Below are 14,343 nucleotides of genomic sequence, written 5' to 3'. Positions count from 1 at the left end.
AGAACGAGTCTGCGGTTTGGCGCAACAAATGTAATAAATAGTTTAGATTCAGTGCCGAGCTCACATTAACTGTAGAAAAAAGTGTGTGAGAGGAAGAAACTGTTGATGTAAGTGAAGAGTCCACGAAAAATCTTAATTTCCATCCACTAGAAATGCAGCTCGTCGACTAACAGTCTTTAGAAGGTAATAAGTACCTAAAAAAGGAGAAATAAAATTTGTAAAGAATTACACTTCCACAATATTCATGTACGGAAATGATTTTGGACCGAACTTGTTTAGTTAATGATATTTTCTTTCAAGTTTATTTCCCAATACATACCAACCCTTTACATATCTATTTTCTATATTAAATTTGATTTTATTTAGTCTGTCAGTATGTTTTCTGGCCTTAAAGTGTAATGTAATGGATCTCAAAGCATATTTTTTTTTATCCTACATTGTAAAGTCTTCTCAGCAAACTATCAGAACTAATACAGATTTTCGGTTTTTATGTAAGATAAAGTCTGTTTTCTGTAATTAGCTCATTGAAAGTGGCCCTTTTCAAAACTTTTACGTTTTTTTTTTATCTTTTTTAAAAATAATTTTCGTGTGATTTTTATTATTTTTTCTAATATCCTTTTCTGAGTCACATCTAACTGTTTCTCAGGAGTGGGAAAGCGGGGGTCACTCGTTTCCTTCATAAGTATCTGTATGAATGAACCCCAGGACATGTGGGTAGATTTCATGGCTTAAACAGGACTAAATGGACGTGTTTATTTTTGGGATTAACTGGGAGCCTTGATAAACTTCAGCTAAAAACTGAAGGTGTCTGATAGACTCAGGCTTTACTTTACTTTGAATTTAAAGCAAGTGTTGCTTTCTCTTGCTTAGGATTAGAGCAAAAAAGATTATTCATTTCCTAAACTGACCCAACAAAATAGTAAATTCCCCTGTAGTGTGAGGTCTGGATTATTGCAGTGCTTTAAAGCTGCTACAAAACACTCCTGCATGTCTTCAAACTGCTCTCTGCTGGCTCCTGGTGAATTTTGGAAATAATTAAAACATTTTATTGTCACCTAATATACAAAGCCCTTCATGATTTTATCCTGTCTTCTATTGCTTCTGATTCCATCATGTATCTCTGTGCTGAGCTCCTCTGCTGCATGTCTGTGTGACCACGGTCTGATTTTATTCATGTGTGTGGTTTGGTTGTTGTGTTTATTATTATTTCTTTGATTGGTAAAGTCAGGCTGTGTCACACTTAAATCCAGCACTGTCCAGAGTCCAACTCAGGCCAGTAAGGCAGGATTCTGTCACATTACGGTTTGTTTGGACACTCAGTGAGTCATTACTCCCAACGAACAAGCTACAGTCTTTTGTTGTGCTTCTGCTTAGGTTCCAGGTTTATAGAATATGACACAAGCTAAGCAGGTAACTAAGTGACAGTGGCAAATGTCAAATGATCTGTATCACGCATTTGAAATACTAATGGTTTATCTTTTTCTTTATTTTATAGAATCCAGTGACTAATTCTACAACATAAAATATGTCCTGAACCTGCACTCACACAGGGAGAGCCACTCAGAGGTATTAGGAGGATGAATAAATGCTCATATTGTTCTGTGTAAGAGCCTCTGAAACCACAGTGTTTAGTTTTCATTCTGTCTGCTGAGGTCTCTTTTGTCATGAGTGAGTGCAAAAGTGTTCAGCTGATATAATATTTCTAGGTGAGGCCTTGGGTTTGAAGAAGCCAAGCGACCAGCCGTTTACCTCTGAACTATTTATCATATTATGTGCCATTACATGATTGACCGATTGATGGATTTCTTTATTTTCGTGTCATGCACACAAGCGTGCCCAATGCTATTGCAGCAATACATCCACAACACACATCATTCTGCTGCTCAGTTCTCAAGCTAAATAAGTTCCCTTTTATTCCAGGCTTGGCAAAGAAAATCTGCCATGAAAAAGGTTCCAATTCTACAACATAACTCAAATTTTTCAACCAAAAGAAATCAAAAATATACAGAGGGCATCTTGCTGATTACAGCAGCACATGTAACATCAATTACTTACTTTTATTTTTAATTTAAATGTTTTTAATAAAAAGCAGTGATGTAATAATTGTGACAAAAATGAGAATGAGACAAACAACGTATACAATCGGGATCAGGATCTATATTCCTGTTATACAATGAGTGTGGAATTTTAAAGTTGTGTGTTTCTAATCTGTTTCTGACCGTGTCTTTATGTCGGGTAAATTGTTTATCTGTTGCAGCTTGTGGCCTTCATAAAAAATATAACTTTTCAACCAAAATGTAGTGTTTGAATATCTACAACCTTCTATTACAGAAACTACACTCCAAACAAAGAACCGTTGGAGCTGTTACATGGAATTATGATGGCAGCCAAACACATTTCTCAAAATCTGTACTGGTCTTCTGCAGCTTTATTCTTCTGAGGCCCACTTGACCACCAGAAGAAACAAGAACATCACAAAGAACATGCCTTAGTTTGCTTCATTTATCGAGATGCTTCGTTGTATCGTTTTCTCTGTCTTGCGCGTTAGATTTGAAATTGTTTCTATATTGAAATCCTTTGATCATTTCATCATTAGTGTGTGGTCTGTTGTGTAATTTGTCTTGATATATTTTCACAGTTTGAAGAATCTGCTGAAGAAGTGTGCAGCTGCAGCGGTTATCACAAAGACGGAGGCTTTTCCCGCTGACGGTGTGAAATTCATCGATGAACACTAAGTTTCATCAAGATTAGCACATTATGAAAACAAACAGGACTTACCCTAACATGTAAGGAAGACACACAGCAGCAAAGGGTTAATTTTTAAAGAGTTTGCATTTACACAAATACTTTTATCATAAATAAGAAGATTCTAATCATTTGTTGTTGAGTTTGTTTTTTTTTTATATTAGTGATCTCTTAATAACACATTCATTTTAACTGTGGCATTTCTTTATTCATTTTCTTCCTGTTCATGGATAAAGCTATTTAAGGTAGCTTAAGGAAAGAAAGTTCACATTCTACATGGTTGTAACTTTCAAATAAAGCATGCTCATATTCATAGGTTTATATGATATTTTAATTTGGATTAACTTGAAATTAATGAAACCTGTATTTGTTATATTTACATTAAAGAGTCCACTGAATTCCTGCATGATATTTTACATTGCAGCAACACATTTTAACTATGTGGACCCATGTAGCTATCACAGTTTATTATGTTTTGTTTTGGTGAGAGAGTGAACAGTAAAATACAATGAGGAGAAGAAGTCAGACATATCTGACGTCTCTACTGATGACTGCCTACAACCGGCTTTTCTTTTTCAAGCAAGACCACAAGAATTCCCCCCACTGATCTACTGGTCTGATAGACTTTACGCTGCAAATTGAGGATAATTGCCTTTAATACGAGCCAGCGCCACTGACCGGACTGATAGGGACGGGGTAACCTCAAACTGACAGTCAAGAAGCAGACGTGATTGTATTCAAGCGTATTTTACTTCAACATAAACTTGAAAAGTGAACCACTATGGTGATAACAAAACAGTAGAATGCTACAGTCAGTGTCACATAGCTGCTGCTGGAGACAGTAAATATGGTCTTCCACTTGTAAGAAGGTTTTCTACAAGTGTAAAGAAAAATGATGACAGTGTCTGGATTTACAGAACATGTACATATCTGTTAGAATTCAACTTTACATACATTTACATGAGAACCACAACTTAAGTCCTGCCACAAATCGTGCATTGTGTTGGAGTGTGGGAGAAGAATTGGCCTGTCCGGACATTGACCTTTCCTCTCCTCTTCTTCTCTTCGAAGAACTCTCTGTCTGCATCTGACTCTGTTTGAGGTCATTGTCCTGCAGAAGAGAATCCTCTCTCAGTCCCTCAGCTTTAAGGATCCGATTGTGCTGCTGTGTGTGTTCATTTAACTTTCTATCTCCTCAAGTATTAAAACGAACGTATCCTTTATTTGTTTAGGCTGCAATTAAACTCCACTGTAACATTCATAAAATATGTAATGCAGAACCCAAAGTCTGTAAGGCAACGTAGAGCAACACAGAAACACTGAGCTGCTTCTGGCCGTCTGCAGTCGTGTTAGTACAGTCTTCCCTGAATCACATGTAGCTGCATGTCAAAAGAATGCAGAACATATAGAATACTGTTACTAATATTTAACTATCATGACTGAATGAGCAGGTATGACTCAGTCAGTCAGTCAGTCAGTCAATTGCGTCCAACGTAATCGGTGACTAGAATAAAGTTCTTCATCCAGCTCCCTCTGTCCAGCATTGCAGACCAAAGTTCTTTGCCTTCCAGACCAGTGTCTTCTTCTAGCACCTTCCTTAATGTTGTGCTAGGCCTGCCAACCAGTCCATCCAGGGCTAGTCGTTGTTGCCTGATGACGGTTGGCCGGCGTAGATGTGAGCCATATAGCAACTTGTTGGTGAGGTGTGATTTCCAGGAGATGTTTTGTACCATCCGTAGCGTTCTGGTTCAAGTCCCATCAGTTCTTTTTGAGAGTGTCTTCAATGGTGACCAGGAGTGAGATCCATAGAGCAAGATGGATTCCACTGACGCCTTGAATACTCTACTTTTGGTTGTCGTTTTAATTGGAGATACCCATATTTTTGACAGAGAGTTTAATTCTCCCCAAGCTTTACAGATTTTTGTTTATACCATGTGCTGTGTTGGTGTAGCCTCCAAGATATAGGAAGTAATCAACCTTTTAGATTTCTGACCCATCTAGTGCATGCAATGTCTCTTCAGAAGTTGGGTTAAGGTGCATGAACTTTGTCTTTCCAGCATTCAGGAAGAGTCCAGTCTGTCTTGTTGTGAATGCAAGTTCTGAGAGGACTTCTTCAGGGTGTCTTCTACTCTGATGACGCTTTAGGGTCAGGCCATCGGAGGGCAAGATTGCATTCCTCAGTGCACAATCTAAGCAGATGATGAAGAGGAAAGGTGCTGGAGTAGGGTTGTCAAACATGCAGCCTGCGGGCCAAAATCAGCCCGCCAGAAGGTCCAATCCGGCCCACGAGACGACTTTGTTAAGTGTAAAAATTACAGAGAAGACATTAACTGCAGATTGTAAATTTGTAAAACTATAAATGTAAAATAATTTCTAGACCATGACAAGTTGGTTTGATCATAAAGTAAAATACTAGATTGCTCACTGTTCTTTTGTCATTTTGTGTCTCATTTTTGTAATATTTCATCTCATTTTTATTATTTTTTTAAAATCTTTTTTAAAGTCAAATACGATCTGTTCTGTTCCAGATACCTGTGACTGAATGTTTTGTGCCTTTGAAGATAAACTGAGCTGTGAGTTGTAATGTGTAAATGATAAACTGAGGCTTAATGTTGTTGAAATTGAACTTATTTTTCTTCACAAATTTCAGTTTGTTCATAGTGTTTTGTAAAAAGATAGTTCATTAAATGTGAATATTTTCTGAAAGTACTTTTTTGCACTAAAACAAACATTTTGAGTTGTCATTATTTATAGGTTATCTTGCTCTGGTTTTACTGGTGTGGCTCAAATTGGGATGAATGTGGCCCCTGAACTAAAATGAATTTGACACCTTTGAGCTAGAGGGTCTCCTTGAAGTACTCCGGTGTCTATGGAGAAGAGATCTGTGTTGCCCTCAGGAGTCTTGACTACCGCAGAAGTGTTGACATACAGAACTTTTATTGCTTCAGCAACAAGAGGAGCGATTCCATATATGCCAGTAGAATTTGGAACATTTTGTTTCTGTCAATTGTGTCGAATGCCTTCTTAAATCAATGAAAACCAGTATTGCATCTTTCTTGTATAATACCTCCTCAACAATTCTAAGAACTAGGATGTGGGCAGTAGTTGAGTGAGATTGCCTAAATCCATTTTTTTTTTGGTATTACTGCTGTGCTATAAATATTACTAGATAGCCTAATTCAAATAGAACAGAATTCTGCAGTTCATATATTACTAAAATGGCATGTTTCACTTTTGGAAAATATTGAAAGTGGGTCATATGGGCAATATATAGATATTTGTTTTAAAAATCTGACAGTACTTGATATGTCAACGTAAATTAATCTCAGGGTTTGTGTCATTTGTCAGGCGTTACAGATCTCCCTGGAGACACCGAGGGCTTGATGGAACTATTTTCACAGTCACCTGAGAAGACACTTTGATGTGTTAAAATGGAGTTTCCTTTTAATTACGTTGCCATTTTTTCCTATGACAAGTGAAAATGGACCACTAATAAACAGCTCCATAAAGATGCTTCAAAACCAACAATCTCATAAAGTCTGCAGGGATTTTTCAGAACATTTAGAAAACCAGATTATACTCTTTGAACTCATTCTTACCAAGAGTAAATAATTCAAACTGTGCAGATTCTGTATGAGAGATGTCGGTTAGGTTGTGTTGTATCAACTCCAAATTTAGATTTTAAACTTGAGAACAATAAAGCACTTTTTATTTTTATTCATGTTCCACATACAACATCAAAATAACACAACCATTGTCAAACTGGCACATAAATCTGTGTGGAGTCAAATGTAAGCCAGAGCAAAGTTAAGATACAAGCTAAAGTAGTGTACAGTAGCATACAGACTGGAATGATACAGTGTAAAAAGTAGTAAAGAAAATATGTCAGCTTTTACCATAAAAACGCTATAGCTCTCCAATACAGCTTTCATTTCCAACTCTTTTTCATTTCATGATTTCAGTAAGCTTTTTAAATGATGCATTATATGCGCCATATACTGTGACTCCAGATGAAGGAACATGAAGTGAAATGACAGTATAATACATCACAGAGTATGTAGAAGTCACTGAACATCAGCTTTTTCATCCCATAACTGACCAGACCTGTTTGGTAATTATATTATCTGGAATAAGTTAAAGGAATATAAAGAAAATAAAGTACATATGATATAGTGTGTGCACTTTGGAGCAAGAAGTGAGTGTATCCAATAGAAACAGCGTCCTCGTTAAGTATACATTCACACATAAGGCAGGTACAACTTGAGTCTTTGGTGTCATGTTAGAGTCATCGGCAGCAGACAAAAAAAAAAACTTTCCAAAACAAAGCATAGATGCTAATGATAACCCAGCATTCACACAACGTTTGGCTGACAACATTCTGGTGTGTGCAAGGCAACATAATGGTCCAAAGAAATATACCACATTAGGAAAAGGAATTCCTTGTGTCAACACGTCTCCCAATACTGGCAGGGATGCTTAAGGTTAGTGGAAGGCAGTTCACTGGACTTATTCTGGCTGGAGTGTCACAGTTCAAACCCTTGTTTGCCCTGCTGCATCCTCTAACAAGGCATTATAACAACCTAGATATTTGGCTTTCCTATGGAAGAGTACAAAACTAAATTGACCCTTGTGGATGGATGCATGTCCCAGTATTATGTCTGTCATACACTGCAGTGTGATTCGCTTAGACAGAGACTGCAGGGCCTGGGTAGGGTTCCCCACCACACCAGAAGTCCTCCGGCTGAGGGACTTCCAGCAGCCATGTCTGGTCTTTCTCCTTCTCTCCCTGCTGCTCCGGGTTGCTCTTTGCATCTTTTCCTTTGTCCGCCACTGTTTGCAGAACCTTGTAATAGTGACAGTCCCGGCCGTCGTCTGGATTGTATGGCGGCGCCAGGATATCCAGGAAAGCAGCAGGTCCCTCCACGGCGTCGATCTGATGGAGGTTATCCCGCACAGGAGTGAGAAGGCACGGCCCGCTGGTCTCCGAGTACTCTGTGTCTGAGCGGAGCACGGAGCGCCACACGGAGCCCATCTGCAAAGGAGCCAACGGGGGGTCAAACTCAGGAGGGACGGGGCTGCCGTTGACCTTATCCTCCAGCTTGTCGAAGCAACGAACGCTGACTTTCCCATAGAGAACCTGGACAAGAGATGTCAAACAGTTAGGTAGTAAACAATACTGCTGGAGTACTTTTTCATTGTATTTATTTAACCTTTATTTTACCATGACATCCCTTGAGATTAAAAATCTCTTTTTCAGATTTTTCCTCTGAGCTGCTAGATTGATCCCTGTAATTAATTACCTTTTTTGTTAGTATTTAATACCATTTACCTTATCTCTCCCCCATTTTTTCTTTTCTTCTTTAACTTTATTTATACTAAAATCTATTTATTTACTTATTTTCTAGTATAGAATTGTTCTTTTATTATTTATTTTTGTGTGTGTGTGTGTGTGTGTGTGTGTGTGTGTGTGTGTTCTGAGTGTTTGGCCTGGCGGTGGGTGGGGGGTGGTGAGTGGGTAAGTAGGGTGCTGACATCACATTTTCCTTTATCAAGTTTTTGAATTGATTCAGGGAGACAAAATCGCTGAGTTCTAAAGTGTTTTGGAGATTGTTTGCATCTTTTAATTGGGGTTTCGTCACAATTTCCTGATTGCTGTTTTGCATCTATAGTAACCTTTCTCATGTTTTGGGCAATTTTGTTTCTCACATTCTTAATTTGGCGTCTCTGTGGTTATTTTGCATCGATTCATGGTTGTTTTTGCTTTACTTTGGCGGTTTTTTTTGTCTGGTTCTAGTTATATTGCATCTTTTGTTGCCATTTTGTGTCTTTTTGTGGTTGTTTTGGTACCATTTTAGTCATTTTCCATCTTTTTGTTGGTTCTGTCCCAGTTTCTTGATTATTTTACATCTTTGTAACTATTCTTTTTGTATTGGGTCATTTTGACTTTGTACATTTTTGTCTTCCACCCAAAGGTTTTCCCAGATTGTTCCTAGACTTCGAAGGAAAATATCACTGTTTTCACCTGGACATGCGGGACTTTATGCCAGCAAGTGTCATTTTAAAAATAGAATTGCAGCTCATTTATCTGTATATCTGATTAAGCCATTGAACCGTACATTTTGCACTCTATTATTATTATTATTACTGAAAAAAAAATGCCACACAGATGAAGCAAAGCTGTCATTTCACCTGAGAAGTACCTACATACTACCTCAGGTGAGCTGTGGATCATTCTGTATCACAGTAATAATGGTAATTTAAGGTTGGCTGGTTATGACAGTTAAAACATCTTTGTTTCAGATGGTGACATGATATGCTTCTGTTGAAAAAGTGAGGTTATGTGTGATCAGGGGAAATATTAATGAGTCTCACAATCATTGCATTGTTAGAGGATATCAGTAGTTAGTATATGCAAAACCTCTCTGCTTGTTTTGGCACTGTGCGTTCACACTACCCAACATCTTGGCTTCATTATACAACAAACCCTGGCTAAAGTTTACAGCTATGTTATCACTTAAATATCTGAATCACCTCTGCAGTGTCAGGAGGAGACTTTACTCAATGTGACTTTTAAAAATGTGCAGCATCTTTCTACATTTCAGTGTTCTGTAGTACTCTGTCAACATTCACTGCTCAGGAAAACTCTTTAACAGAGGAAAATGTCCAAGACACACCAAGAGCAGATCCAATACTGAGCAGGAAGTATCTTACGCATCCCTTGACCATTGGGGTTTTTGGTAAAGTCAGTAGCTTCAAATGTTCTTTACAATGGTGTAGGCTGACATCGGGATTATTTTCATGGAAGAAGACTTCTAAATATGTAACTCCGGTATGAGTTTCAGAGGTCTAATCTGTAATCAAACAGGGACTTTAAGTCCAATGCAGCATGTATTCCTGAGATAATTGATGAAACCCAGCCTTATTTAGGAATCTGCACAATGTGAGCACAATCACTGGAATAACAAAGCTCATAAATCTTGATTTTGACAAAGGGTCCCTCTAAAAGGCATGCACGCAAAATTCACCAATAATGCAAGTCTCAGTGTAGTTCACCTCATATAAGAGCAGGTTCAGTTTAAGATCCCTAGTCTTAGCCTCTTAGATGGCAAATTATGGCATGAACACAGTATCTGCTGTCAGTTTAGTGTTTAGTTAAAAGTACTGTGAGACTGTAACCAACAATTGTTTTCACTGGATTGAAATCAATGGATTGAAAAGGCCCATCATCATCCCCTGGAGCCCAAGGTAACATATTCAAATTGCGTTCATGAAATGGCATCACTGAATTGACGAATTTCTTGCTAAAAATGACACTAGCTTATGCAAAGTGTGAGTTAATTTGGACTGTAATAACATCAGCTCCAGGGGCCCACAGGGATCAACAGATTAAAGTGTGTGTGGGCCTCGGATGTGGAGGTTACAGTAGATACCTTGAAAATCTAAAAAATAGCTGTAATGTAGCCTAATTTTTTCAAAGTTAAATAAAAGTGATATTTAATTATTTAACACTTGGAAAAATTAGATCGGTTGGACTGAAAAAAAGATTAAAAATATCAAATCAAATTCAGTTTTGTGCAAAGGTGGATCATGACATTACAACCAATATTCTATTTGTTTTGAGTAGTAACACTAGGTGACTAATGAAAAGTATTTAAAGCAGCTGTTTAACCCTGTAAGACCAACATAGAGAAAAAAAATGATTAAAAAAATAATAAAATAAACAAAAATGTGCGTGCATATATATATATATATATATATATATATATATATATATATATATATATATATATATTTATTTATATATATATATTTTTTTTTTATATATATATATATATATATATATATATAAATAAAAAACGCAAAATATAACAAAATAATCTAAATGTAAATAATAAACCCAAATACAGAAAAATAAATGCAAAAAATAACTATACACACACACACACACACATATATATATATATATATATATATATATATATATATATATATATATATATATATATATATATAAATAAACTAAAAAATCTTAATACTATAAGCCCAAATATAGAAAAACGAAAAAAAAAAACACAAAAAAACACAGACACATATAATAAAAATGTAGAAAGAAATTAGTAAGAAATGAGCCATAAATAATAAATTTCTGCAACAGTGGGTTTTACAGAGTTAAAGTGCTGCTTATTGAGTGTTAAAGTGTTTCCTAAAATACAGTAACTGTTCAGAGCCATAACAGACGACAGTGTGGCATATTCAGATAACACGGACAGGAGGTATAAAGACCTTGAGCATCCCGTTCATCCCCGGGTGGTCGTGCAGCGGGATGGAGGCTCCGGTCCTCAGCAGGAACACCCCCATGCTGAACACGTCCGTCTCGCAGATGTGCATGTAGGTTACCGGGGGGCTCTGGAGCTCTCCCGCCCCGGAGCTCGGCTTGGTTTTGCGGGGAGCAATTTTCAGGTCAGCAGCTCTAACGGCGGTCACCAAGGAGATTAGTTCACTCATTTTGTCCGCCACAACTTTATTCTCCCCGCCGGACGAAGACTTGAGGCCGTTAAAAGTGGTGTAGGCCTGCTTGGCTATTTTCTGGATAAGAGGAGTTTTGTTGTCCCGCGGCATTCTGGCGGAGGAAAAAAAAATAACCGTTATCGGTGTCTCTGGCACTGTTCCGACGGCGAAAAACTTCTTAAAATGCCTCCAAATCCTCCAGAGTCACCAAATGTACTCCTGAGTTGGTTGGTCTACGTCTAAACAAGACAAAAATGCGAGTTCTTTGAAAATAAACCACAATTCGTGGTGATATTGTCCAATTTCGCCACCAGATAAGAGGCTCCCTCCAGTCATTTTCCACCGTCAAGCCTTCTGGTCCCTGCTCACGGAGCCTGCGCACCGAAAAGCAGCCTGGGAGATGAGGTTTTATAAGAAAATACAACAGTAGTCGAATTGATGTTAACAAGGACGGCGAATCTCTGCATCGTCCCATCGTACTTAATAGAAATAAGTGTGAAATTCTCTATGTTTATTGGGCATAGTAATACACCAAGAATAAACAGAACAAAGGCTGCATTTCAGTGACACTACATTTCCCAGAGGCCCTGCGGTTGCAACAGAGCTACAGAGGGAAAGGCCAGACAGGCCATTGAACTCTCTGCAGCCTTCCCCCATCCAACATCACATCCTCCATCTCTGCCTCTCAGTGCTGTCCATCTTTACACTGTACCACGTCAAATAAGCTGTCATTAATTTATTCAGAGTCAGGGTTTGTATGGTGCTGTGCTATTTTTGGCTAATCATGCTAAGACTTCCTCCTGTAGAGGCCTCCAGCACATAGCAGCAGGACTAATACAAATAGTGCAATGGAAACAGTCAGTAGAAAGATATATTGCTGCAGACCTTTACCCTGTGTAGTTTTTGCTGTGCACCACAAATTAAATTAAATCCATAGTAATCTATATTTTTATTATTTAAGGAGAAAGTGTCCAAAGTCACAGCTATTATTTTGCAAAGTTTCAGAAACTTTAAATCCAGTACTAATCACATATAATGGACCACAAAATACAGATTTCCTTAAAAGAAAAACTTGCATTCAGCAAATGCACCAGACTGACTCTCAGATGACCAAGCCCTCTAGTGGCTGAACTACCAAGAAGGTTTTATGTCTAGACCAAACCAAACTCTAAGGCTTGTTTTAAACCTATGGGTTGAATCAACATTATAGTCATTGATGGCGCACACTTTGTTCCGTCAAAGAACATATGGCTTTTGGCTGCTCTGACGTGCTCTTGAATCCCATCGTGGCCCAAAAATAACACCAATAGAATCTATATTTACAAAAAGTAATTGTCCAAACTCATAATTATGAACAGATGCATCATCAATTTATTTACCTTCTGGAGTCCATCAATATTAAGAAAGAGCAAAATCTTTCCAACAGTCCGCCACAGTCAAAAACAATTTACCTCCTGGATGCGCCACACCTGTGTCAATTAGTGTGGCCTTTAAATACACAGGTAACTATGTCACAGCACCACTTACTGGTTGCCAATTGAAATGGCTCCCACAATCATGCTGTAGGTATAGCCTAGCTACATACTCTATGCCATGGCCTGATGTGCACCTCCCCAGAATCCAAATTATATAGGTCAATATATAATGGTGCAATTTATTGTAAAACAGGTGACATTTTTGGTGTTTTCAGGCCTAAAATCAACATGGCTGCCTATAACCAAACACCACATGGTATTTTTACAGAAAGATTCTTCTAAATATTGTATATACAACTGAGTAAAACTGAAATTGAAAGTTATTTCTAAAGATATTGTAGTAAACCTATTGACATGCCATAAATCCACACTTGACTCACACACTACTTTATATTAAATAACTCAGAAAGCCTTGGAGTCTTGCCAGTCTTTTCTTCAGGAGGAAATGACATCATGTGGAGCAGGTCATGTGATCTGGAATTAACACACTTCCTTGAGAGGTGTTTTTGTAATGGGAAACTTAGTTGAAAGTGATTTCTTGGACACAGATACAATTTGTTATTTTCCATATAACATTTGATGTATTGCCAAAAAAGAAATATCTGTCATGATTATCTCAACTTAATAAAAAGAACACAATCAAAACATTTTTTGAATGAGCTCATTTTATTATTGTTTAGCTAATTAGAAGGTGGTTGTTATTAAATTCTGATGGTTATTTAGTTGACATTTTAGCAATATCCAGTCATTTTTTAGTAAAAACTGAGACACAAAATGACAAAAATGAGACAGATAACGATAAAGCTGAGACACAAAATGACAAAAACGAGACACGAAGCAACAAAGCCCTTACACAAAACGACAAAAACGAGACAGGAAATGACAAATCCGAGACACAAAATGACAAAACCGAGACATGAAACGACAAAATCAATACACAAAACGACAAAAACGAGACTGAAAACAACAAAACCAAAACACAAAATGACAATACCGAGACACGAAACGACAAAATCGAGACACAAAATGACAAAAACGAGACAGAAAATGACAAAAATGAAACACAAAACGTGGAGCAGGTCATGTGATCTGGAATTAACACACTTCCTAGTGGAAAGTGATTTCTCGGACACAGATGTAATTTGTTATTTTCCATATAAAATTTGATGTATTGCCAAAAAAGAAATATCTGTCATGATTATCTCAACTTAATAAAAAGAACACAATCAAAACTATTTACGAATAAGCTCATTTTATTATTGTTTAGCTAATTAGAAGGTGGTTGTTATTAAATTCAGACGGTTATTTAGTTGACACATTAGCGACAGCCAATCATTTTTCACTAATAAGTGATTATGGAATTATGGAATTTGGAAAGACATGATCATAATGAACATAAAAGACATTTTTTGTTTTTTACTTTTAATAAAAATATATGCAAGATATATCCCATGGACTTCAAAAGTCCCTCAGTTATATATTGAGTGAAATGTTGCAGCAACACAGGCCACATGAACTGTGATACGTCCACTAGGTAAGAATATGCTGTGTTTATATACATTGCATATTGATTTGCATAAAGATAATGTTTAATTGGCACAAACTGTAATCTGCA

At 37.2% G+C, this 14,343-nt stretch overlaps 1 protein-coding gene across 1 annotated transcript; it reads right to left on the bottom strand.

Annotated features, from left to right (window-relative positions):
• Positions 1-6,432: 6,432 nt before the first annotated feature.
• On the bottom strand, positions 6,433-12,766 carry adoa (2-aminoethanethiol (cysteamine) dioxygenase a). The gene is made up of 3 exons (XM_023271213.2): positions 12,633-12,766; positions 11,029-11,365; positions 6,433-7,882 (listed from the first exon to the last, which is right to left on the bottom strand). Exons 1-3 carry the CDS (start codon positions 12,644-12,646, stop codon positions 7,430-7,432), a joined length of 804 nt encoding a protein of 267 aa, XP_023126981.1. The 5' UTR covers positions 12,647-12,766; the 3' UTR covers positions 6,433-7,429.
• Between the last annotated feature and the right edge of the window lie 1,577 nt (positions 12,767-14,343).

The sequence above is a fragment of the Amphiprion ocellaris genome, chromosome 18, assembly GCF_022539595.1.
Source record: "Amphiprion ocellaris isolate individual 3 ecotype Okinawa chromosome 18, ASM2253959v1, whole genome shotgun sequence".
Classification (NCBI taxonomy): domain Eukaryota; kingdom Metazoa; phylum Chordata; class Actinopteri; family Pomacentridae; genus Amphiprion; species Amphiprion ocellaris.
This window is presented reverse-complemented; position numbering and strand designations above follow the sequence as displayed.

Coding starts and splice junctions, on each gene's coding strand:
- adoa (XM_023271213.2), bottom strand. Junction 7,883..11,028: donor GGATGAACGGGATGCTCAAG/GTCTTTATACCT, acceptor TCTCTTGTCCAG/GTTCTCTATGGGAAAGTCAG.